This window comes from Bombus bifarius, unplaced genomic scaffold (genome assembly GCF_011952205.1).
Source record: "Bombus bifarius isolate JDL3187 unplaced genomic scaffold, Bbif_JDL3187 scf7180000007966, whole genome shotgun sequence".
Taxonomy (NCBI): Eukaryota; Metazoa; Arthropoda; class Insecta; order Hymenoptera; family Apidae; genus Bombus; species Bombus bifarius.
Window position 1 is genome coordinate 7096572 of NW_022884352.1, and position 27761 is coordinate 7124332.

Consider the following 27761-nt stretch of genomic DNA (forward strand, 5'->3'; position numbering starts at 1 on the left):
AAACCAATCCGAAATTGTATGTGGAAGCTGCGAGACATTTATTGCGAAGATATATTTACGATAGTAAAAAATTAATACGCGGCATGAATAGTCATCATCAGCTAAACTGATTATTTACCGTAAAGATATATTTAGTAAAACTTAATGTACGCCAAGCATGTATAGCCATATGAAACATAATATGTGTCAAGCGTGATTCCATCTCTGTAATTACCTCAGTAGTCTTGTAATTTCCACACGTAAGACCTCAGTAAGTTTCGTGTCAAACTTTACCAACGCGGTACGTACAACTCGAGTCTCGTCAGAGAGGCAGTGAAATTTGAAAACGTTCCGTACAACTCACAAAATGCGTTCGTAGAAGGTGTAATGCAGACTTTCGTGAACCCACGTACGAGAAGACAAAAAGATAGAGCAAGAAGAATACAGAATAACGACAGCGTTCTGTAGAATGGAGCAAGAATCCTGCATTGTTCGAAGAGGCTGGAAGACGACGGAGAAGCTCTTATCAGAGCAATTCGTGCGGCGTGTGGTGTTATCAGGAACGACTGTACCTGAGGATCGTGAGTCAGAACAAGGCAAAAGCGGCTCAGAGTGGAGGCCACTTCTCCGGGTTGTCCCCTCCTGGCGGGGACACGTCGCGTTCTCGGAGGACAACGACGACGACGAAGGAGAGATCGCCAGTCAAGACCCCGGCGAAGAAGAAAAGAGAGACGAGTGCGGCCGTGGCGAGGCTTACCACGAGGCCGTCGCGAGCGATCAGTTCGGTGGACGTGCAGAACCGGCACGGACGTCGTCGCCGATTGTGAACCGGCAGTGAGCTACCATAGAGTACCACGGATAGAGAGCATTAGCCGGAGGATGCCTCTTCCCTTCACTGGATAACGTCACCCGATTCCTCGTGTACGTTTTCAATTCGACCTACACTGCCGGCCATAAATATTAGGACAGCCGCTTTATCGAAAAGTTCCAATAAATTTTACTCGGAACTCTTAACACTCTTCGGGTAAAATTACGCGAACGAAATGCCAGATTTATAATCACAGCGCGACTTTTTACGCAAACTCCAATCTTTCAGAGTATAATTAAAAAAGTACAGACTCGGTAGAAAATTGTGTTACACATCAAATATCGCGTAGGAAGTTGTATACTTTTGATGTTTTACTCGACGTGCCCCATGTAGTTTTGTTTGTCTAGTTTCGAGTTTCCTGCGAATACGTGAAAATTTTGAGTAACCCGGTATATTCGGAGTAACTGGAAAACAAATACTATCAGATGTCCTAATACTTTTGGTCGGCACTGTGTGTATTTTCATAGCTTTTTATTACCGAGTCCTTGGCTATTGTGAGTTTTTTTTTTTTGCTTGTTCATTGAGTTTCGTCCCGGTTGTTTTTTCTTCTTTTTTCTTTCTGGTTTGTTTTATTTGTTGGTGAACGTGTGGTCGAGGTGGAGGCTCAGATTGCGTCGAGGATGGTTTTTTTTTTGCTAGACTTTAGAAGGTATCAAATTTGAACGGCGACAGGGGGGAATAGCGCCAGTCGGGATTGTAAGGCAGTGGGTTAAAAGACCGGATGTAACTGTTCGCGACTTCGTGCTGCAGAGATCGCTTTTAGTTTTATTTCTCTGTCTTTCGATGTTTAGTTCAGTCAGCAATGTTCTTACAGGGTTTGTGGATTTTTTAGAAGCATTAAGTGATACAGTGAATTAATTTTATTTTTCTACAAGCTGTTAAATGAACGCAGCATTTTTTTTATCGTATCGCTTTAAAATTCTTCTCTCAAGATGTTAAGGGTAGTCGACTGCCGCGAAAACAATTTTTGAAGATGTTTTTAATCTTCCATTTAACACCTTCGCTACTCTAATGGAACGAAACATTTGCTATAAATCATATTCTGTTTCTTGTACTTTTTTACAAAATATTCAATGATATAATACCATATATCTTTATTATATTTTTATATTATTATACATATTTTATAATCTCGATAGATACGGTCCCGAGATTCTTTTACTATTTTCTACCAATCGTTCATTTATTTCGTAGCTGAAAATTAAACGAGAATAGATAAAGAAATAGCTACAACCATTTCAGACAATTCAACCGGGATTATATGGTTGTTTTTACACGTAAAATACATTTTTGTTGAAACACTATGCGTTCTCTGAGTCTTCTTTGCAATTTGCCACATATTACGAACATATTACTTATACAGGGTGTAACAGAACATGTACGACCCTTTGCGGCAGCTTATTGTGCACGCAAAAACAATGAAAAAGGTTCATATAAACGTATGTTGTACGTGTTTTTGTTTACGATATACGACGAATTTTCTGTTTTAATTTCCTTTGTCCAATTTCTTTTACAGAACATTCGGTTGCACTCTGAAGGGTTGCCAATGTCGTTTACCAAATTTATTAAGAAGCTTGTTCTATTCTGAACGCTAGTATTTCAACATTTTCGATACATGTTGCATATCCTTACACGATAAATTCATCGTATTTCATAAACCAAAACAGATAAAGAATACTGTTTTACATTGTTTTTTGGTGTACAGTCAGCTGCCGAAGTGGGTCCCATATATTCTGTCACACCTTGTATAACGAACACACATTACGAAAACGAAATGTTCCCATTTGTACGCTGGCGAACGTGTTAAAGGAGTCTCGTACGTCTTATTATTAATCGCGAACGACTATGAAAATTAGATTCTCTTGTTTAGTGTCCTCCGCTAATTTTTCCTGGAAAACGGCCCCCTCGTTCGGGAAGACAAATTCACCGAGCGTGGAAAAATTCCTGAACGTTACTTTCGCGTTTTTTTTACTTCATTATTTTTTTCCTTATTCCACGAAACGGAGCAGTTTAGAAAATCGAGGAATATCGTCGCATTAAGAACGAATTCTTCTTGCTTCGCATCGTAAAATTCGCTTTAACGATCGCGCCAGGGAAGTTACCGGGGTCTCGCCTTTTTCCGGTAAGGTCATCGGTAGGAAAGCTCGCCTTATACTGCCATTAGTATAATTAACCCAGATTTTCCCGGATTTATGGTGAACGGCGTGCGGGTCAGAGCCGTGCTCACTGTATTGTAGTGCCTCGTCCACTTCGTTGTTTCTTCACTTCTTCGGTCGAAGAAGGAGCAGCATTTCTGTCGGTTGGCATAGCGAAAAATATAGCAAATTAGCCGGTGAAAAACGATGATGTAAAAAAAAGAAGAGCTGGGTTTTGTACTTACAGCCTGAGATTGATAGTCGATTTTCTTCATTTTCATGTATCGCGAATTAGAAGCTAAATATAGGAAACTAAGGAATGAAAGAGGTGGAAATGAAGGAAAATTTTAAACCTAGGATCTAAGGTTGATAAACGATTTTCCTAAATTTATAATAACTATTGAATTAATATTAACGCAACTGTGAGTGGAAAAATAGATTCTGTTGTCTCTGTTCATTCTTTGAATCGGAGAAGAAATACGATTTTTCGTGGTTGGGGTCGAAATAGAAGATCAAAAAGTAATTGTGAGAAATTTAAATTCTGAGTTTACGATGATTTAGAAGACTCGTCAGTTTTAGGGCAGTAAATAGAAATCATTACGATTGAAATGTGCGAATTAGGGAATTAAGGAACGAAAATGAAGCGCAATATTAAATTTAGAGACTGCCATTGACGGATTTATTTTTGCCATTTCTCAAAACTACTAAACGTAAAATTAGACGCTAATAATATTCCTCCAACTACTGATAAAACCAGTCGAGCAATTAGAGAAAGATCGCGGGGTATCGGTTAGTAATAACGAGACATTGTACAATATTAATTCGCGTTCTTCTCGGGTAATTACCATGGAACGCGTCGACGTATTGATTGATTGCATTCGGTGGACGAAGGAGCAAACAGGGAAGTCGAGTGTGAATATTTAAGTATCATCCGAGTTGATAATTTCAATCAGCCTTCGACTGTGTTTAAAATAGGAAACGTTAATTATTATTTATGACCGTGGCGAATGAGTAATAACTTTGCATTCTCATCGAAGGTAGTAAATGATGGAAAGAAAAGTTATAAGGTCAAGATTAGAGTATTCGAAAATTAAGAGATATAATATAAGAATAAATGTTGTACAATTTTGTATTTAAACTTGATTGTAATTATCTAGAAACTAGAAATTAATAGAAAATAAAATTAATTAGGAATGAAAATATCGAAACATTGAGAAAGTTAAGAATTAAAGTTATAAAATTTTCCCTAAAATCAAGTATACGAAATTACAACATGAAAAAATCGAATGGTTAAGAATTGAAGCTATCAAATTTCCATTTCAAATTTCCCTAAAATTAATTCTATCGATGTAAGATCAGAACATCGGAAGAATTTGCTGAGATGGAAAATTGAAAGGTTAGAGAATGAAAACTATAAACGTTGTTTGTTTCAAATTTTATTAAAATTAATTATATAAAATTTGTAATAAAACGATGAGTTTCGTTGGCTATTGCAACGATTGTAGGGTGTACTTTCGTTCAGGAGAGACATTCGCATTTAACACGAACGGGTATTCAGGAAGCCAGAATGTCGGAGGGCTGTACGAGTTGCAGGGGTGCGAATTATGCAGGCACCACGCTGCAGTTAAGCTCGGCTTCCGGTGGCGGGTCCGGAAGCGGCTCCTCCGGATCAGGAAGCTCTTGCACAACTACAAGAAGAGTACAGGTACGCGCCAAGGTGCTGTACGGCTCTGGCAAGGCGATCGCCAGCTTGCAAGCTCAAGAGAAAGCCGCCAGGCACTGATAAGGTTCGTATCACTTAATTTTCAAAGCAACAATAATATAAATCAATCATTAGACGAGCTTTTTACATGTAATCCATCCACTTTCCAAACAATTCTAACTCGTTCTGTCAACATTTCCATTATTATTTTATGATATTTAGTGCATTAAAATCATGAAAACGTCACATTCAACATGATTAGTTGCTATGTTCTGGAAATGGAATATTGACACATGTATATGCATATGACAGCTGTACAAGAAAGAAATATTTTCTTAATGGAAATTTGATTTTCATGAACAAAAATTAAATATATTATTTCTACCGTTTATTCGGTGGGATAAAAAATATATTTTTTCTAATGAAGAATGCAGTAACGTAAAGATAGATTCCGGTGATGAATCTATTTTCTAAACATTTTTAACTCACGAAGAAAAATTCAATATAAGAAATCAACTGTTTATATATCGAGATAAAGTATTATGTTTTCGATTAGGATGCAGGAAACGTAAAGGTAAAGATTCAGAAGATCAAGAGAATGATATTGTTTATCAAGACGATAGAAAATATCTTGAACGACGATAAGCAAAGATTTCAAATCATCCGCTGATCCTATCATCTTAGAAAGAACAGAGCAGAAACCTCGAGCGATGTTAAAAAGAATATTTGAGAAACAACAACAAAGTAACACAGACTCTCCACCCTTAATCTTACTTATCTTAACAAAACCCATCTTCCATTACCATCGATCAACCACCAACACCCGCTAACACCGCTCAACATCATTCATCAACTATTATCGATCTCGCCTTGGTTCCGACAAATCTTCATTAAAATTCCCTGTCAGCCAATCGAACGTACGAAAGAAGCAATCATATCGCGAGGAAAGATTAAAGACCATGCATATAGTACAAGCCACGAATTACCATAGTATCGATCTCCTCTGCAAACGGCTGTCCTAACTGGAATCGGGCACGACGTCTCCTCGAGGCGTTAATCCGAGTCGGATTCGATGCTTCTCTCTTTTCGTTTCATTTCTACTCGGACAGCTATCGTTATGGTGTAAATACACGGAGGAGAGAGAGAGAGAAAGAGAGAGAGAAAGAGGATTCACGATCTGCCGGCAGTATATCGCGAAACATTCGATCGAAATCAAAGAGGTGAGGCCCGGAGGGCAGCCTGAGTAACAGTAAAAATCCAAGAAAAAGGTGCACGACCGGCCGATCTGGTAAAAAGAGTAAAAAGCCGGTCAATCGGCCTCCACGAGGCTTAGTACTTGGTGAACCGTCCTCGAGAAGGCCACGTATCACGAAGGACACCTCCTGCGCGCCTGTTCGATCCACGGGGAAGGGTTGAAGCGTGATCTAGGTCGAAGTGCACCCTCACAGGGATCCTTCTTCTTGACATGAATCCTACAGCTTTGTGAGTTTCTGGATTTTTATCTGGATATCTGAATCTTCCAGTCTCGTTAATCGATTGATCGTTCAGCAAATTCGTTAGTTCTAAGTCTTCTCAATATGAATTCTCTCACTCTGTCAATTTCTGCATCTCAGTCTGTCTCAATAATTTTAGATCATTCTATGACTAGTTTTAAATCTTCTTTATATGTATCCTTCCACTTTGGGAGTTTCTAAATTTTTGTTCGGATATTTAAAATTTTCTATCTGATTAATTGACATTGTTTAGTGAATTCCTGATATTCGTCCTTCCACTTTCTGAGTTTCTGTACCTTTGTACCTCATTAATTCATCGTTGCGTAGTTAATTCCGTTTACGAGCCACTGTTTTTTGGTTTGTAAAGAAGTATTGCTGTAGTGTATTTCCAGAGTATTTTTGTAGAGGAAACGTAATACTTTAAAATTAGGAATAATTTAAAACAAATATGTACGTTCGTTATTCAACTAATTGATGATCTATTACAGCAACGTAATAAAGTGGTAAAAGGATTAAGTGGATTTTTAGAATCGTTGCTTCCCCAATTAGGATCTTATGATATTTTTATATTTTCATTCCCTTGCAACTAATTTGATATCCTAATTCTCATCATAGAAATATTTCGTTCACAATCTTTTGCTAAAATTCTGGTTCGTTTAGGTGTATTTCCCATTTAAACGTCTATGTTCCTTATCCTTGTTAATTCAACAAATTTTCTGTACATCCTTTCCTACATCCAGTAAACAAGGAAAACATGTTATGATTTTATGTTCTTCAGCATCTTACAATCTGTGGTCCCGTTACATCTCTCCGCATTCCAAATAAAGATTTGTGTTACTTGGTCATAGTACCTGGAATTTCGCCTCGTCGTTATTCACCATTGAATTAATTCCCATCAATACTACGTACTACTTACTCAGTAGTTCTTATACTTTAGCGTCGATTACATCTTGTCGTATATTTCCGTCATTTCCAGTTCTAAGTTTTACGCCCCAGTTGCTCAATACTCTCCTCATCGTCTAACGTTGATTATCCTCCACTTTCTAATTTCCTTTTTATTCATAAACACAGACATATTTTATTTTCATCTCAACCGTTCGGGAATACTTTTTACATTTTCCTTCTATAAACGTAAATCGCATTTACTATAATTTTTTATTGTAATTCGATTAAATAGATATTTCAGTTTCGTTTAAACTATGATTACATACTATCGGCTTTACGCATTGCAGTCATCGTATTAGCATTACAATCAACAAGTAGAAGACTATTATGATTTCTGTAATATCAAATATCAATCTTATTTAGCTCCAACTCCGATAAACTCTTCGTATTGCAAAATCAAATCGTCACTTTCGATTCCATCGATGCCATCGACTGTCAAGCGAAGTTACAAACTCGCCAAGGTATTCTACACACAGACAAATCTCTGCTCGTCCACGAAGAAAGTTCGTTTCTCGCTTGTTTACCATTCTGTATTCACTCGTATTCTCGCCGAGTAATTGACTAGAAAAATTCTGCTAACGGTTATTTGCATATTACGAATGCGTACGTACGCATCGGTGATCGATGATCCAGTTCGATTTCACCGTGACGAGAATGACGAGGCCGTTTAGAACAGAACGGGCAACCGGTATCGTCGATCGGGAGTCGATCGGTCTACCGCGATCAGTGCAATTAAATGCGGCTAACGCGATGGAATGCAAATGCGGTGGCTGCACGTGCTGCAACGAACGGCATTCAAACGCGTGCCAGAAACACAACCATTCACGTTCTGCTCTTTTGTGCGATTTATCCCGTGAGAAAGTTAATGTCACGGCCGAGAAAATGCGAAACTGAACATCACGTGGTCGTGGAACGTTTTGTGGCAATTGCAATGGAAGATCGTAGATAAAAGAGCGAAACATATTCATACGGAAGCTTCTTCATTTTCGCGTAAAAGTTTCCAATCTCGCCTAGTGAAATTCCTGAGATTTTATTCAGGGATTCACGTCGTGGCGCATGAATTCCATTCGAAGATTACCGAAAGGATGAAAAAGATTTTCAACGGTGCGCGAAAGTACACTTTTACAAACTTTCCGTGTCCAAATTGTATGAAACATTTTGAAATCTCGCGAGACACGTATATTGTGGTTATATTGCTAAAATTTGCTAAATTTACACGAGATAATTATTGGAAGCATACACGGATCACAGACAATTGTTTACTGTGCTAATAAGTCAGAATATGTAGCCAGACCATCTTTGGCACTAATTGCATGATCAACCCTCGGTAGGCTAATCGTGAGATTGATACGACAGATACATGTAAAATCTAATTCTAAATATTTTGAAGTTCATTCGGTAATTAAATCAGTAAATGAGGATTTCCTGTGGACAACATTGTAAGCGGAAAAATGTTCAAACGTTGTTTTCTTTATCGTGTAATGTCCTACTGCTAATGTTAATGCTAATGCTGTCCTAATGCTAATGGGAACACTGTAGCACAGAATTTAAAAGCTGTCTCCGTTTGTAAATAATTGCTAATAGTGTTAAAATGTGATAATCGCCGATATGTCCAACATCGCTTATCCGGGTAAGACAATGTAAGTGTCATTAAGCGATAGATATGCTCGAACGCATGCACGTTAAATATCACCGATTTTATAATAATTTTTACTCGGGAACGTTCTAAAATATACTTTTGCGATAAAAGTAAAAAGAACATGTTGAAAAAATGTGTTTTTTATACGAGGTATAAATAGGTAAAAATAAATAAATAAATACGAGGTATAAATAAATAGGTAAATGGCACATTTAGTTTTCTCGGAATTTTCACTATATTTAGCAAAAAAAAGGATAGTAGATAGTTTGGGGTAGACTGAAGTAGGATTAGATGGGAAAATAGATTGAAATAGAAGATAGAAAATTTCGTGACGAATTTGCATTATCGTACGTATCATAATAATCGTATAATAATCAAGGCAAATGAAATTTTGAAAATAATTTTAAGTCGCAGAAACTTCTTCTCTATCTTTAAAAATTGGATATTTCGTACTTGCAATGTTGTCTGCGACACGTCTTTAATTATACAGTTTATATGTATATACTGTAAATATACCTATATATTATATTTTGTATCTTAGTACAATTAAAGACTTTTCATGTACTTTTCGCAAAAATTCGTTGCAGCATAGATTTGAAGTTACTGTATAAGGCTAAGATTATTCGTGTTGCATACTAACTTTCCACTAAGTATACGTTTGCGATAGATCTCTTGTAACCTGTATACACGTGTCCTCATTGCTTCGCAATTTTACTATCGAAGAACCAGGACATTTTGTTGCTAACGAGATTTCAAAAAGTTGTAATATCACGAAGCAAATGGTTCTTCGAATATCATTCAGGGGTCGAATTTCAATTGAATTTTACTTTCCAGCGTCCTCCTCGTCCTTCTTTCCTCCGGTTTGTCGAAGTCAGCGACGAACCATGAGACTCTGCGATCATCTTCCGCGAAAGTGTCTTCGACTCTTCGACCAACAAACGAATCCACGTTCGACGACCGATCCAATCGAGACGATGATAATTCCGAGGCGATAGAAACTTTATTTATTCCCGAGAATCTGAGTCAATACGAACAGATTCTGCTCTACGTGCGAGAATTATTTCAAGGAGTGGAACAATCTGCCGATTTGTACGATCAAGAAGTTCCGGCGAGTCTTGAGAGAAACGTAACTGATAGTACGAGCGACGAGGATCGATTTTCGAAGCTGGAAGAGCGAGTCCGAGAGTGGAATTCGCCGTCAGATAGAGAAGAGGACGAGGAAAAGTATCCGCAGAGAAATCCCGAGGGAGGAGTTTCATTGGGAACGACCGTGCAGGATAATAGAATGGATGACGTAATTTCGACAGAAAGAAATAACTATGACGCTGGCTACAAAGGGAAAACCGAGCCCGACGAGGAAGACTTGTTGGAGGCGGCTAATTTTGGACTCGATGCCATGAAGGATCTGTATACTGTTAAGGAACCGAAGCTTTACTCGATGGGTGAGATTTTTCATAGTTCTTGAACAATCGCTTTTCATTTAAAAAGGCATAATTCTTGCACGAGATTTTAAAAAGATTCGACAATAATTGGGAAGATTTTTCGAGAGTGCAAGAGAAATAGTTTATTCATGAAATTTATGGAAATTAGGGATGTTAGAGATAATTGGACGAATTGTTGGTATTAAATATTGTTAGAAAAAAAATTATTGATTTGAATATTAACTATTACTGAAAGTTTTAGTTATATTCATTTTTATTATATATATACAATATACAGTTAATATATATATACAATATTATTTACATAATATATATTGTTTTAGTTATATGCATTTTATTATTATATATATATATACAATATGCAGTTAATATATAATATTTTCAATATATAGTTGAACAAAATAATGGAAACAACTCTTATATGTCTTTATCATGTACATGTATGTATATCCCTTTATGTTATGTATAAGTATATGACGTATAAGAAGTGTCTCCATTATTTGTCCAACCTCTGTATAATAATTAAAACACAATTATTAATTTAAATAATAGAGGTCGTTGCAAAATGTTCCAAACTCTACTTTCACATTTACTCTTATGTTTCTCATACGATTCTCACAATTTCTTCGTCTATGCCCATGAACCATCTATCTTGAAAAAATTTGCAGGAAAAGTGAAACACGCTGTATAAATGTCAGTTCCAATAAAATCGCCATATAAACACAAATCAAACCCACAAACTATACAAACAACGATCGACAACATCTAATTGCCTAATTACAAGGTACGAAATTGATCTTTAAATACAACTTGAACAGGTCTTTACCTGGATTCGGACAATCCTGCGAGGCACGTGGCAGTTTTTAACGAACAAACAGAAGAAGCAAGGTTCCTCGCCAAGTACGGATACGCGGTTCTTCAGGGCACCACGTTGTTCCGAAGAAAGTAAGAACATCGTCTTTTACATCTTGCCTTCCGCAACTTTGCACTCTTATTTAATCTCGAAATTTCGACGACTCGTTTGCTCAAGATTCCCAAATACTCCGGCAGACTCGCTTCTGTCTCGTCGCAGTCAAAGCAATCCACTTCAACGTGGCTGCCCAAACAGAGGAGTTCCCAACTGTCCGGCGGCCAGTTTGAGATACAGAACGTCTGATGGAAGCTGCAATAACCTGCATCATCTATGGTGGGGCTCCGCCATGTCCACTATGCAAAGGTAATTCACTAAATGAAAATCACGGGAGTAATAGTGGTAAAAAGAAGTAGGAACGTTATAAATTATATCCTTTCGTGTTTCATAAACGAGCAATCTTAAAATACAATGATACAAAATTGATTGGCTATTATACGTTACTGTATCAATCTATTTTACATCGTTGTATTTTAGGATTGTTCTTCTATAAGACATGAAATATACAGGGTGGTTGGTAACTGGTGGTACAAGCGGAAATTCTACGCGAAAAAAGAAGTCGAAAATATAGAATAAAAATTTTTCGTTTGAGGTTTTATTTTCGAGAAAATCGACTTTGAATTTTCGCTCGGTACGCGTGCGGTACGTTATAACGGATCTCACTGTAGATCAGTGTCTCGATGGAAAAATTAAAAAAAAAATTTTTTATTCTATATTTTCGACTTCTTCTTGTATAACGTACCACATCCCTACTTCTCTTTTTATATTATTATTTGGAATATATATATATAGTGTATATATTAGGTGAAGTAAAAAGTTCTGAGCGCTTTTTCGCTTTATTTCGACGATGAAATTAACATAGTCAAGATTATTCGATTTAGATTAAATATGCGCCGTTTTGTTCGATTACTTTTGTCCATTTTGAAGGCAATTTCATAATTCCGCGGTTGAAGAAGTCCTCGTCCCTATTGGTAAAAAACTTGACCAGCTCATTTTCACAAGCCTCTCTTGAGGCCAGTTTTGTACCATCAAGAAAATTTTGCAAAAACTTAAAAAGGTGATAATCGCTTGGTGCCAGGTCTGGACTGTACGGCGGATGCGATAGAACCTCCCAGCCAAGCTCTCGGAGCTTCTGACGCGTCGTTAAAGATGTGTGCGGCCTGGCGTTGTCTTGATGGAACACAACACCTTTCCTATTGGCCAATTCTGGCCGCTTCTGGTCGATCGCCTGCTTCAGTCTGGTCAGTTGTTGACAATAGAGGTCCGAATTAAGTGTTTGCCCCGATGGGAGCAGCTCATAATGGATGATTCCCTTCCAATCCCACCAAACACACAATAAAACCTTCTTGGCCGTTAATCCACGCTTGGCGATCGTTTGGGCCGGCCCACCGCGATTGGACCACGATCTTTTTCGGCTGTTGTTCTCGTATGTGACCCATTTTTCATCGCCAGTCACCATCCGCTTCAAAAATGGGTCGATTTCGTTACGTCTCAACAAAGAATCGCAGGCATCAATTCGGTCCAAAAGGTTCTTTTGCGTCAATTCATGTGGCACCCATACGTCGAGCTTCTTCTTGAGACCAGCCTTATGCAAATGGTTCCAAACGGTTTTCTGGCTAATCTTCAGTTCCTGGGCAATGGAATAAGTGCTCACATGCCGGTCCGACTCGACGATTTCCATGATTTTATCCACATTTTCGACGATTGGCCTACCAGAGCGTGCCTCATCTTCGACGTCCATATTACCAGAACGGAATCGTTGGAACCACCGCTTTGCTGTTGCATTCGATACTGTACTGGGTCCATAAACAGCACAAATTTTTTTGGCCGCCTGCTCCGCCTTTTCACCTTGGTCGTAGTGGTACTGAAGAATGTATCGAATTTTCTCTTTTTTTATCTCCATTTTCGAACGCTGTAACACACAACTGGCTTCACCGAACACAAAACTGACAAAGAACCTTTTTGATGCGTAATATCACCTTGAAATCGGTGTATACTATGACTCGATGCGATGTGCACATCGTGAGATATGGCTCACTAAAGACATCTAGCGAAAAACGCTCAGAACTTTTTACTTAACCTAATACTATTGGTAGTTTTATATCTATATCTAATACAAAATAATATAAAATTGTCAATTATATCACTCATCATATGTACAGATTATTGTATAATTGTACAGATATATCATTGTACAGATTATATATTATTATACAAAATTGTTTGGTAATTTATGTTATATTCATTAGTAATTTATATTAATTTCTCTCTTCTTGCTTGATGTTTGTCACTCTCCTGGACGTTTCGAAGATGCCATTGGCTTGTCACGAAATTTCATAAGTTTATCGACTATTTCTAAAAGAGTTGCATCTTCGTCGCAATTAGCGATATTCTCTTCTGACTGTAAACTAGTACAAAAATTAGGGAATGAAGAAAATTGGGTCTGCGAATATCGTGTTTCCTGCCTGTGGTATATAAATGCAGTGACTTTAATTGAACGAACAATCTAAGCTTCAGGATTAATTTGACTAGGGAAAGATAATGAATTTGATGGATGTTCGTCAGGTTCCTGCCTTCGGTTTACGATGATGGCATTCAGAGTATCAGGAAATCGGTGACAGGAAGACCACTTCCTAGCGCAAGACTAGTGACCACGGTGATTCACGAGGACAAAGATGTCCCCTTGGAAGCTGTTACTCACATGCTCATGCAGTGGGGACAGTTTGTCGATCATGATTTAACAGGTGGGAATTTTCAGCAATTTTTGACAATGATAGTTCCGTACGATTAATTATAATTACGTTTCCACAAGACTTCCTTAAAAAGTTCTACAATTTTACCTAATAAAATTCGTGCAAATCGAAGAATGATAGCGACTTGAAACTTGAGAGGAAACCAAATACATAAATTTAACGTTCCATTTTTCCAATGTGACTTTATTTAAAACGTTTTAGGAAATTAATTTGAGAATCTATTTAAATCAAAAAACGATAATCAGCGAACATTCAGAAGGAAACTAGAACTCTGTCGATTGAAACGTAATTATAGATTTCCATAAATTTAATATCTGATTTTCCTAGTCAGAATTACTAAACAATATTGGAACCATCAAGATAGAAATTTTCTCATCTCATGTGCTCCCTTTAGCCACCGGGCAAGGCAGAGGATTTAATGGCTCTATACCACAATGTTGTCTGAAATTCGGATCCGGTTTCCAACCACCGGAATTCATGGTACATAATTACACTTATAACTCGATCCTCCACTGCTCATTAATTGATTTTTCTAAGAGTAAAATATATCTCCACAGCATCCAGAATGTTTGCCAATATCAGTAAGCAAACACGATAATTTCTTCGGTCCTTTGGATGTTAAATGTTTAGAGTTCGTTCGAAGCGGCTCAGCACCGAAAGAAGATTGTGAATTTGGCCCCAGAGAGCAATTATCACAGGTGACAAGTTATCTAGATGCTTCTGTGGTATACAGCAACAGCGCCTTTCAAACAGACTCCTTACGATTATTTCGGAATGGTGAGACTTTATTATAAATTTAATTTATCTAAAAATTCACTCAAGAACGATACTTTATATATATATTTTTTTTCCTTTTATATTTTATATTATAAAATTTGGAAGAAGCCTAAGGCACCCAAAGCGAATTAAAATTTTAAAAGAGGACCAGTGTTGTGTATTTTTAATTATATTTAATTAATTAATTTAATAATTCGTTTCCTTAAATTCACAGGTACAATTTTTCTCACCCTTTTTTCCTTTTTCTTTTTTTTAATTCAAGCAACGAAAGTGAATTAAAACTTTGAAGAAGATCAAAATAAGTTTAATGTTAGGCTTGTTCAATTAGTATTCGTAGAAAATAATTTCATCCCGTTCGTTTTGAAAATTTTTATTTATATCAATCTTAAAAATACCCAATAAGAATAAGTTTCTTAACTTCGATTAATATGTAATATTTTTACATGTAATATTATGTTCACAGGTTTATTGCAATATGGGAGGATTCAGTCGCAGAGACCGGTGCTACCTAAACTCGATTCCGATCTCTGTAGACGCGGATCATTATCCACGAATTGCTTCAAAGCTGGCGATGGTCGTCTCGGCGAGCAACCTGCCCTCACGTCTCTTCACGTAGCGTTTTTGAGGCTTCACAATAGAATCGCGACGAAACTTGCCGCGTTGAATGCTCATTGGAGCGACGAGAAACTATTTCAAGAATCCCGGAGAATCGTCGCGTCCATTGTCCAGCACATCACCTACAGAGAATTCCTGCCTATTGTTCTTGGTAAATTGAACGTTCAAATGGAAATCGAATTACTCGAACGATTCTGGTTCTTCTGATATCTATAACACTACGACGATTGGCTAACTCCGCCAAGAATTAACATCGAAATATAGTTTTGTTATTTTCGAAGAAAATTTTCTAATGTTATTTATGCATCGTCAAATAATAAATCCATAAGAGAACTCTTCGCAATGATAGTTGTGACGAGGATTTTCTTCGTGATTAAAATGTCCTATTTATCGTTTGATAGTTTCAATGTTAATCGGCTATTATCGAATATAAGGAACCTGATCGGTTAGTTATTATCGGATATCAGAATTGAGCATAGTTGAAAAAGGATGTAGAGATAGAAGTAACGGTGATCGAAACATTCCAGGTCAAGACGTGATGAAAATATTCGACCTCGAACTCTTAAAGAAAGGCTATTACGAAGGTTACGACCCAACAGTGAAACCAACTGTCGCGAATGCGTTTTCTACGGCTGCCTATCGCTTTGGTCACTCTTTGGTTCAACAGAGCTTCGTCCGATTTAACAGCGATCATCAGCCAATTTTCAACAGTCAGTATTCTATCTTGGAAAATCTTCTATCAAGAAATACAATGTACAAGGAATTTCCTAATTAAAATATAAAAATTGCTGCATTAGAATGCTAGAAAATCACGATATAACATAAAGTACCAAAAGTTTCATAATTTCTTCAATTTACAGATGTTTCCATCCACAACGAGTTCATGAATCCAGCAAACCTGGAAACAGCCGGCTCAGTGGATCGTCTTCTTCTTGGTCTGATCAATCAAAACGCCCAAAGAAGAGACGAGCACATAAGCGAAGAGTTAACCAACCATCTGTTTCAAACTCCAAGGTTTCCCTTTGGAATGGATCTAGCTTCGATCAACATCCAACGAGGCAGAGATCATGGAATTCCCCCATATGTACGATGGCGAGAGCCCTGTGCTCTATCGCCGATAAAAAACTTTGACGATTTAGAGAGAGTTATGCCACCATCCACGGCTAGAAAGTTCAAATTAGTCTACTCGTCTGTCGAAGATATTGATTTATTCACTGGAGGACTTGCAGAGAAATCAGTGAAGAGCGGTTTAGTTGGACCCACGTTTGCTTGTATAATTGGCCAGCAGTTTAATAATATACGTAGAGGAGACAGATTCTGGTATGAGAATTCAAAGCAGGAAGGCAGTTTCACACCTGGACAGCTCCAACAAATCAGGAGAGTCACTCTAGCTCAAGTTCTTTGCTCAACTATGGATAGTATAGAGACTATACAACCATTTGTGTTCTTGACACAGGATACTCTGAAGAATCAACGTAGGCCTTGCAACGATTCTATTATTGGACAATTGAATTTAGAATCATGGGCAGAGAGAGGTCCAAAATTTAGAAGAGAAGGTATCATTGATAAAATAAAGAAGTACGCTTCAGTCAGTACAACCACTTCAAAATCTACAGATTTATACTCTCATAACTTAAACCCTGCAAAAACAAGCGTTCAACAGCAGAACAGGATTGTCGTGAAGAAGCCTTTTGGTCCTGCAGATAATCTAACCATAGTTGTACAAAATAATGCAATTAATTCGCCTGTCTTTGTGAATGATGCTATCTATGGGTCCAATATAAAAGTGAATCCCTCGTTGGTCCAGGAAGTACAACAGAGACCAGTTTCTGAAGGATCTATGCCTATTCCAACTTATCTTCCAGCAAAACCTGTGATAATAGCGCATCCTCTAGGAAATCCTGCTTACCCTTATGTTCCATATGCTTTCAATGATCCCAATAATCCTAATCCTTTGAGCCAAGGATATAGACCTAGCTACTCTAGCGATGTTGTGTTTGATAGTTTTCCTGGAACCAGTCCAAGACCAACTTTGTACACTTATTATACCAACTTCCAAAAATTGACTACTCAGAAACCTTCTCAAGATGTGGATGCTTATATTACAAATTATAAAACTCAGGACCATGGATCTAAACCAAGCTCGTGGACTAATTTACAATATCAGAGTCAATCATCGTCCAAACCAGTTTACAGTTTTACTCAGAGACCTCAAGATGTGGACGCATATATTACAAATTATAAACCTCAGGACCATGGATCTAAACCAAGCTCGTGGCCTAATTCACAGTATCAAAGTCAACCATCGTCCAAACCAGTTTACAGTTCTACTCAGAGACCTCAAGATGTGGACGCATATATTGCTAATTATAAGCCACATGATCATGGATCTGAATTGAATTCGTGGCCTAATTCACAGTATCAAAGTCAACCATCGTCCAAACCAGTTTACAGTTCTACTCAGAGACCTCAAGATGTGGACGCACATGTTGCTAATTATAAGCCACATGATCATGGACCTGAATTGAATTCGTGGCCTAATTCACAGTATCAGAGTCAACCATCGGCCAAGCCTGTTTATGATTCGCCGGAGCACAATAATCAAGGACATGGAATCAATATTTGGCAGAAATTGCAATATAAGCCTGTGGTTTTGGTCGGTCAAACAGATTCTGGTAATTTACAGAGCTATGCACAAACTTCGAACCACCCACAGAGTTATCTAAAAGATTCTGAAGATACGTACATCAAACCTGCAAATAGCCAACATGATTACGTAAAAGATTTCGAAAATAGGTATACCACGTGGTCTACCATCTCTTCTGATAAGAAGACTGAGGATACAGTAGTAAATGATCCGCACTATAGACCTTATCAAGAACCAAATAGGAAGCCAATACAGAGTAGTTATGGATCAAGTTATCAAATTGATTTCCCTGGCAGACCTACCGCAAGCTTAAACGACAAAGGAACCACCGTCCATCCTAACGCTTTCTATTTAAGTTCTTCTGCAAGACCAATTTCGAATAACGAATATAATAAAGAGTTCAGTAGCTGGCCTGCCAGTCAGAACGATTATGATATAGCGACTCACTCGACTCCTGTTTACAGACCAGCGCAGCATGTTAGCGATTATCAGACGAGTAAACCCGAGAACTCTTATCAGAATGTGCAACCTAAACCGTCGAAAATTCACAGCGTGACGATTATCACGGCGAGTCAAAGCGGAAACGAGGTCGACAGACTCGAGAATCGAGTTACCAGTGAAGTTCCAAGACCGTTGAATACCCAAATAGCCAACGACAGAGCGAAAAGGCCTGGGCAGTATTATTACGAGAAGAACGTGCTACATCGGTATCCGGATAAGATGGAGGATCAGCCAGCGTATAACGCTGAACAGAGACATAAATCAACGAGCGACGAGGTGTCGATCGATGATACTCTTATCGTGGCTTCCGTGAGGAATCAGCTTATCGATGGAAATGGCAACAATACAGACGTAAAGACAATGAGTCAGACGAGAAATGAATCGTCCGATAGCACAACAAGCGATGATGTGGATTACGGTCTCGGCGATGCTTTCTCAGAAGAGACTGAAATTCCGCCAAGCTACAGGTATACATTTTATTGTCTTTGCGTATGTTGTCTTCCTACTACGATAACGGCTATTTACAGTCGACAAAATGCTCGCAAAATTCTCTCTATTGTCACCGCTTCGTAAGATTCTTATCTTAATCGGTGTAGATAGAAGATAACGAACATTTATTGTAGGTGCTTGCGCGTGTGATTTTACAAGGTTTTCTCATTTCTCTGTTCCCTTTTTGATAGAGCAATGTAACACAGTTTCAATTTTTCGTACTTTGGAAACGTTTCGTTCTTGGATCATCAAATGGGTTTCGAAATTGCAGTTCGAGTTTCTTACCAATTTTTCAGATACTCCGGCATATGAACAAGGTCTCTTCTCGATGCATCGAGGTGATCGATAGAATAGTGCGAAGTAACGTAATTGAATCTCTGTAATCTTATCTTTATCTTTATAATACTTCGTTCAAAATTACAGTCCGGAATTTCTTGGAATTTTGAAGATTTTATGAAATACGAACGAAACTTCTCTTCAACGTAATTCAACGATTTATCGAAGCGTTGGTTCATAAAATTAGAAGAACACGATTTACATTTTTCTCGTGATTTCAGAACGAGTCATTGGCTGAACCCACATGAGGACACCAGCCTACCGTCAGCTCTGGAGATGCCAAAAATCCCATCAGACAAAACCAGCGCCGCCAAGGAACTACCAAAACCTATGAAGCTGAGAAATTACGCCGCGTAACAATAAGTCCTCTTCCTATCTTCATTTTTACATTCGCTGAACGGTCGTTCCACTTGGTTCGCCACTGCGTAATTCTCGCGAATTAGAGAACGTGTAATTAATTTAATTCTAGACGTAGATCGTTCGCAACGTTAGTATTTATTGTTCTTTTAGAATGATCTTCACTGCGTGAAATGATCGATGGCTTTTAATTTAGCTTGTAAGTGCCGGCATTCAATCCATTGAGGATCAACATTTCATTTATAATTTCGTATTTTAGTCAATTCCAACAAGAAAGTTGTAAAACTCTATTGAATCCGTATTGTGGATCCTCAAAAATATTCTATAAATTCGCAGAAAAACTTTCTTGTTACTATCTCCACTTCCACTTAAAAACGTTGTATCTCATTCTAAATGTTACGATATTAATTCATCTCATCTCAATTTTATACAGTTTGATTTGATGATACAATTGGACTATTTTGCAGCACTATGATGAACTGGCTTCTTTTCTCTGAATTATAGAAGTTCATTTCGTGTCTATAATTTATGGCGGGCTTGTGTAATATTATTCTATAATATTTATTATTCTAACATATTTTTTGTATCTTGATGAAACGACGATAGTTTTATCTTTTAATTTAGATTACTACACTGTTTATCCTTAATGGGTTAATGATCATTAGACGTTGATAGTCGTGCGAGACGCGCGTTATTTATGTAGAGGAATAATACACACGACGAGGGAGTATTGCACAATGATTGCATGCGCTTAGAACGTTTCTCAAGGGTCGGATGGAATGTGTAGCCTAGTTTTATGCCAATTTTAAACCGTCTCAATGCGCCGCCTGGAACTACTCCGGACTATTTTCAGATGCAGTTCCCGTGTCACTGCGTTTCATATGCCGCCTCTCTACACCAGTAATTTTAATTACACCTTTAGCAACCTCCCTATGTTTCATCCTAACGAACCGTTCTTTAGAGTAACGAAGCATTCTCTTCGAATAGTATCGGTCGACACCGTCGTCGTTTCTCAATTAACACCGGTATAGTATTATGAAATTATGGTATTTGATCAGCGTCGATTTAATAAGCGAATCGAATTAGCCTACATTCGTCTTCTTCTTTTCGATTGTAAAACACGCTTAAATTGTAGATGATGATTATTAAATTCGATCAAAACGTTATTTTCCTCCACGTTCAACTGTGACAGTCATTGGAAATTGAACATCGATCGATCAATGGTACGGCTAAACACAGTGGGTTTCAGATCTTTGGTTTTTCATATATTCGTTAAAATATGCAAACAATTTCGTTAAAACGCTTTTTTTCTTTAATTCGAACCGATAGCCGCTAGAGCGATGGATTTCACTTTTTCTCCCTCTCTTTTTTTTTTTTTGGTTTTTATATTAGTCCAAAGTGGCGAGTGATTTTGGCGAAAGTTCAGTTCGAATAGATCGCCGTTGGAACTACGAAACTCGTTAAAATAGTGGATTTTAAACCTTCTAGTTTCTATATGAATGGAAACACGAAAGTGCTTTTAACAATTGCCTACACGGTAGAATCTCGATTACGAGAACTAATAGTGACGCATACTGATGGAATAACAGCGTTCTTTAGGTAATTGAATGACTTTGTTCTCGTACGATTTTAGATATTGAAAACGTTTCTAACAAGGAATCATCCGCAATTTTGACGTCGTTCGAAGTAAAATTAAATCGTTCGATTAAATCACGATTTGATAATCAAAATCCATTTTACATTTATTATCATCGTGTCTTAATTTCAATCATTCATGTATTACAGGAGCAGATTCACCAGTCATCTATTGCATATTTAGGTACAAATCAGAAATTTAGTATTAAATTTAATTTAATCGAAGCTTTCTGCAGATCCGAAGGAATTTCATGGTTGTTCGTTAGAGATAGAAGTTTCAGGAAACTGGCGGCAAATAAAGCTCACCAGCTACGATACTCCCGAAGAGTAGAGCCGGTGTTTCGCATCTCGAAGAAAATTCGGTCTTTAACATGCCATTAAATGAAACGTCGAAGGCTGCCTCAATGGCTATTCAACTTGTAAGCCCCGCTTGGAAAGTTCTTACTTTGAACAGTCTGGTACTCACTGCTATAAATTATAAACCTTCCTGGAAGATACATTCCATACTTTTACTGAATCTTAGCGGAGTGCAAAGTTGGAATTTCCTTCGTCGATGGGGAAACAAAAAATCAATATTTTCTGATTCCACAACGTGCACATAAAATATTGCAGATTCCTGAAGTAACCGTTAACAAAAGAGTCAATGGGTTTATAATATTAATATCGACGATCAAGACGTTTTCTTCGAAAAGAATAGATTGGTACGTTGCATGGAAGAATTCCAATTTTTACAAAATTCGGAATTTTTCATTCCGACTAGTATAAAATCAAATATTCTACCGATTAATTCTAAACTAAATATTCTCAGTATTCTAAACTTCAGTTTCCGTAATAAACAGGTATAGTAAATATTCTAAACTTTGATTCTCATAAAATTGACAATTTTTAATTTCAATTCTCACAAAATTAAATATTGCGAATTGCAGTTCCCACAAAGTTAAAAATTTTATATTCTAATTGTATAAAATTAAATATTCTAAATTCCAATTACCACAAAATTAAAGATTCTAAGATTGAATAAGACAAATCGTAGAGCATAAATACATAAAACAAAAGAATATATTCTCATCTCCATAAAAATTTCTTTCCTCTTCCAAGAATAAGTGGCGATTCTGGTCGTATATTGCGGAAAAACAGATGCTCGATCTAAGTGATCGCTAGGCGGTGGTTTTCAGGTCATCAGAGAGCAGAGGCAACAGTCGATCGAAATGCAGTTTTCGATGTCACGACCTGGATCCGCTGTTTCTGCGGTTTGCTACGTGTTAACCGGGCTCGATGATGAGAAGCGATAGAAACTCGGAGTTTGGCCAAACCAGTTCGTCCGAAGCGACTCGTTTCAATCGTTCGCGCTGTACTTTATTGCAACACCGTTACGATATGCAATAAAACGTCACTCTTTATACTCGGTAACAATAAAAAGGTCTGCATAAAAATTGAAATAACATTTCCAGCAATCGTTTCACGCGACAAATGGCTTGCTTAAAAGCAGTTGTTACCGGACTCGATTTGCCAATTCCGCGAGACTTTCTTCTTAATTACAGGGAATGACCTTTTCCACGACTTCTTTCCCTTTTCTTTATTTCTCTTTTTTGGTTGTTCGATTAAACTAGTCCACAAAAGTGGATCTCTTCGTGAAAGCTTGGCCAGACTGGTATGGATTGGCACCAATGAAAACAGCCAATTGCAGCTACACCCGTTTCCAACATTCTGCTTCTTCGACATCTCATGGAAAATCTTTTTTTTTTTCGATAAATGCAGAACGTGAAATTCCGGTTTAATATAGGTTACATACACTGGCAGATATAAATAAGTATTAGGTCACTTATCAGTATGTATTACGAATTGAATATTTTTCACTGCTTTCATTTTCTAGTTATTTTATTATAAATGTGTCATTCTATTCGCACTACGTGCGAAATACTAGATAAAATAAAATTTATTAGAAAAATACATGTAAAGTATAAAAATGCAACGAGTATGTGTTCTAATATTTGTGATAAGCAGTGTATACCGATCATATTAAAGATTAGAATCTATGGAGCAAAGTGATTCTAAATATCAGCTAACGATATTCAATCCAAATATGAAATCTACAGATCATAAACGTGTCAACGATGCTTATCAGCGACTCGAAATTGAACGTCTTTAATTGCCATGATAACTTTTCGTAACACTTTGTGCCAACTGGTTTCTGCACGAAACAAATTCGCGGTGCTTATCTTTTAAGTGGATTATCGAACGATTATACAACAAGTTAAATTATTCGAAGGCAAATTGAATAGATTGATCACTTATCAAACACGGAAAAATATTCAGGAAATTCAGACTGAATTAGTCGACAAGAATTATAAAATTGTGTAATATTTATTTTACGTCACAGAATATGTATTTAAAATTACTGGAATGGAAAAAGATGGTTCATGAAGTGAAAGAAATTTTTTGAAATTAATTTCATATTAATTATGAATTTACTTTGCCGAATACAAGATGTTTCGGTGCAGTGTCAACACAAGATTCTTTTAAGTAAAGCTCTTCTGGAAAGTTGCATCAAGTCAATTAAATGACGTAAGAAACATCATGCATCTTTCGCCACGATTCTCACGTTAATTTGCCGTTGCTCCTCCTTTTGTCTTTGCAATTACCGCAGAAAAACAATCCTTCTATCATGCCCATGACACTACAATTAATTAAAACACAATCTTTCGCGCTTCAGGAACAAGGACGCGTGTTTCAAACTTGCGGGAAAAGTCACGCCCTCTGATTGGTCCATTCTCCAGACTATCGAGCCTCCACCAATCGCGTGAGACCGCGAAAATCAATCCTTATAACCGGTAAAAGAACCTCTATCACGTTGCTCCAGAATTTAAAAATACTCAAATGGCATTCTTCAAATTACATTTAACATTATATCAATAAGAACAATGCCAAAGTAGGTTACAAATCTAAATTAATTCGCAGAACATCATACACTCCTTTTCAACAGTAAAATCTGAAAACAAGTATTCCTTACAAAATATTCTTTATACATAATTATTATGCAGAAAGTGATACAAAGTTACCGATGAAAAAAAGTATAAAGAAGATACAGAAAATTCGCGAGAGTGAACAGTAAAAGTTGGGAACATAAAATATTTATTATCTATAATTATTATACAAAAAGCAATAGAAGGTAGGCGATAAAAATATATAAAGGAAATAAAAAAATGCGCGAGGATGCGTCAACAGTAAAAGCTAAGAACAAATGGATCAGGCATGTCAAAGGAACTTTTTATTACAGGAAAAAAGACATCAAATATTCCTTACAAAACACTCATTATACATATTTATTACATAGAAATTACTACACAAGACTACAATTATTACAATACGAAATCATCGATAAAGAGAGTACATAAATATAAAAAAGGTAAAGAAAATACGCCACGGGTCGTTGAACGATAGGAACGAGCGGACACGAACTACGTACGAAGCTTTGCTTCGGCTCGAGTGTGGCGGAGGAGTGGGGATGGTTCGGTTCCGCGTGCCTGCGAGACGAGCCGAGGCATCAGTTCGTAGCGACGCGTCCCTGGCGCAAGTCGCTATCATGTTTTTCGTACTGTTCGGTGGTTTTCGGCCGAGTGCCGTGGTGCATTATGGATTCGCGGTTTTCGGTCTGCTCTCTGTTCTTCTGGTGTCGTGTCCAGTTAACTGCCAGGAGACACTGACCAATCGGATGCGGGTGATCAGCGAGGATCTGGACCGGCAGCTGAACGGGATCATGGCATCGCAGGGTATCAACTATACGAGAACGAACACGACCGGGCTGCTCTACAACGCCACCACGTATTTCAACCCCAAGGGCATGGGCCAGCTGTACAACGTGACCAACATGTTCATCGACTTCGTGCAAAGCAAGCAAGCCTATCCCGAGGGTGAGTGATAACATCGTTGGAGAATTTTGTTGCAATGGTTTATATGGTTTTATAGGTTATAGGTTATAGGGCTAGGGACAGGTTTTACGCGGCTTTGGTTACGCCCTGTACCGCGCGCTCGAAAATGGCCGGCTGCTTGTTGGTAAACAGATCACTGTCAGAAAAAATATTACAATTGTGTAATTCCATGCTAGATGAAATTAAATTGGATTCATTCTCGAGATCTGTCGAGATTTTAAGGATAATTCGATATAGGTTTGGGTATATTATAACGTGGAAGGTTGTTAGTGGATTTTTGAGCTTAAGTACACCGTGGATAGGGTATAGAATACACTGCTGGGTAATATTGTAAGTTTATTTAGTTTTATGGAGATTTGTGTGATTTATAAATAAAGGTAGATATGAATTGTTTTGTGCAACTCGATTTACGTATTGCACCTTATTTTGAATATATTGCTGCATCTTTAAATTGCTATAACATAAAACTACTTGCAAATAACGGCAATTAATTGTACGTACAAATAGTACAAAACGTACTTTATTTCGAAGCGTATATTTTCCGAATTTTTATGCGATGAGTTGTTGAACGAAAAAGAACGAATAGCTGCAGCAATAAATGTATAAAAATTCGTAGCCTAGCTATAATACACACAGGCATGTAATACAAAACTCAGTTTCAAAGTATAGTCCTAGCAATAAATCATTGAAAACGCTAAAAATTACATCGAACGTATAATCCTATCTTGCAGTGTAAACGCGTAATTTCTTTTGAAAACACAAGTGTACTCCGAAAAGACATTTTTCTTCTGGTTGAGTTTATGTTGTTATGAGAGATTCCGAGATTGCTTTTACAAGAGAGGAACATCCTGTGATCTTCTGTTATCAATAAGCTCATTCACTCCAGTTATATTTATCACCAAGGATTTTATAGACCCCTGTATTTACGTGTTTGACCGATGAGAAGCTATATTCTCCGAAAAGTGAAAGGAAAACACGGTCGTATTATTATTATTATTGTCTCTGTTACTCAAATATTATTGGATTTCTCGGAGCACATATTTTTGAGATTCTTGTTAATCGATTCATTCCATTACATTCATTACATTGTACGCATGCATTTCCATTATTTTCTCTGTTACTACAAGATTCTTGTATTCTTAACGTTCCCGACAATCGATTTATTCCATTGTACTCCGAAAAATCTTAAAAAATCCAATAAGTACGTTCTTTAACCGAACAATTTTACCTCAATTTTCATCGATTATTATAACTTTCCAGGAAGGAAATAACATGTTATATCTCGATGAGAAAAATAAGTCAAGAATACTTAAACAAACACAACGTATTATCTAACACAACGTTAGGCTTCGAGAAATTTCAAAAGCCGAAATTCCAGAAACGATACAATGCGTTCGTCAACTCGACAGTTTTTCCTCAATTTTCATCGCGACGATATCAATCTCTACCTGTTTCGCCTTTCGATTGATCTCGAATTGGCCAGAAAAATTCCGTCCTTTTTTTTCACAACTCGTCGGCGTTTCCATCGGATCCGACATTTCAGGAATTCCCACGCGAAACACAGCGTCGATCGTTGGGGAAAAAAAGGCGATAACTTGCTGAACTATCCGGATCAACGACCCTTTCGTCGCGTTTAACGTAGTAGGAACAGAGGGCCCGCGCATCTATATCAATTCTAGCAGGAAGTTGATAGCGAGCGTTCGTCATCGTCCAACCGACCTGACATCGTGTCGTCTACCATACTCGTTTCACCTCTTTCCGCCTCTTCTTTGCCAGTAATGCATTACTTCACCTCTTCCTCCCTCCCTTCCTTCCTTCCTTCCTGCTATCGTTCTTCATCCAATTCTGAAGAGCATTGACAATCGAAGGAGCTTCGTCGGTGATCTATTTATTTGCCAGCGGTCTCAGTGGCTCTCAATCTCTTACTCCATTTGGCTAAAAGAAGCCAAGGAAACGTGTATCGATTAACACACGCTTCGTGGTTGCTGATGAGACAGCGTTTCCTTGTAGGAATTTTAAATCTCAGAACTTTCGGTTAGCGCGACCATTGCCACGAATTCTGTGTAATCTGATTAAGATATATTTTAATACACTATTATATATAGGTATATTAATTGATATGCGTTATACTTAAAATATATTGCTATATTAATGCACTATTATACTGTATACTACTATATATGTATGTTAATATATTCTAAGTATAACGTGCAACGTATTGTATTATTTATTATATTGTTATATATTATTGTGTATGTATTGTAATATTTAAGTACTATCAAGTATATTGTTTAGAATTATTTATTTTGCCTTTTTGTATGGTATATATTATTTATTATTGAGTATACTATCAAGTATATTAATATTGCGTTAGTATTAGTATTAATATGAAATCCACTGTAGCATTTAATTGTAGAATAATATACTGCACCTGCACACTTTATCTTTGACAATGTTTGTTCTATATTCGCTATGGATTTTTACGAATTTTTATGTTTTCATCAACGTGACTGAAGAATTTTGAATGTAAATGATGGGTTTCATGTACTAAATATTATTGTAAATACTCTATTACGTACAGATTACCAATAAGAATAATACTATCTAAA

At 37.2% G+C, this 27761-nt stretch overlaps 2 protein-coding genes across 10 annotated transcripts in view; both read left to right on the forward strand.

Annotated features, from left to right (window-relative positions):
* The first annotated feature begins 448 nt into the window (after positions 1 to 448).
* LOC117207322 lies at positions 449 to 20918 on the forward strand. The gene is made up of 12 exons (XM_033447408.1): positions 449 to 813; positions 4488 to 4769; positions 9596 to 10203; positions 11022 to 11148; positions 11234 to 11419; positions 13679 to 13857; positions 14261 to 14346; positions 14424 to 14643; positions 15107 to 15409; positions 15786 to 15968; positions 16119 to 18873; positions 19453 to 20918. Exons 1-12 carry the CDS (start codon positions 449 to 451, stop codon positions 19586 to 19588), a joined length of 5430 nt encoding a protein of 1809 aa, XP_033303299.1. The 3' UTR covers positions 19589 to 20918.
* Positions 20919 to 24713: 3795 nt separating this feature from the next.
* The window catches only part of LOC117208434 (prominin-like protein), a 65821-nt gene continuing 62773 nt past the window's right edge, over positions 24714 to 27761 (forward strand). For all 9 annotated transcript variants that reach the window (XR_004487702.1, XM_033449626.1, XM_033449643.1 and 6 more), the window contains exon 1: positions 24714 to 25134. Coding sequence is in view for 8 of the 9 variants with exons in the window: in XM_033449626.1 (XP_033305517.1) it covers positions 24729 to 25134 (406 nt within the window). In the remaining variant the exon portion in view is untranslated. The remainder of the gene's footprint in view (positions 25135 to 27761) is intronic.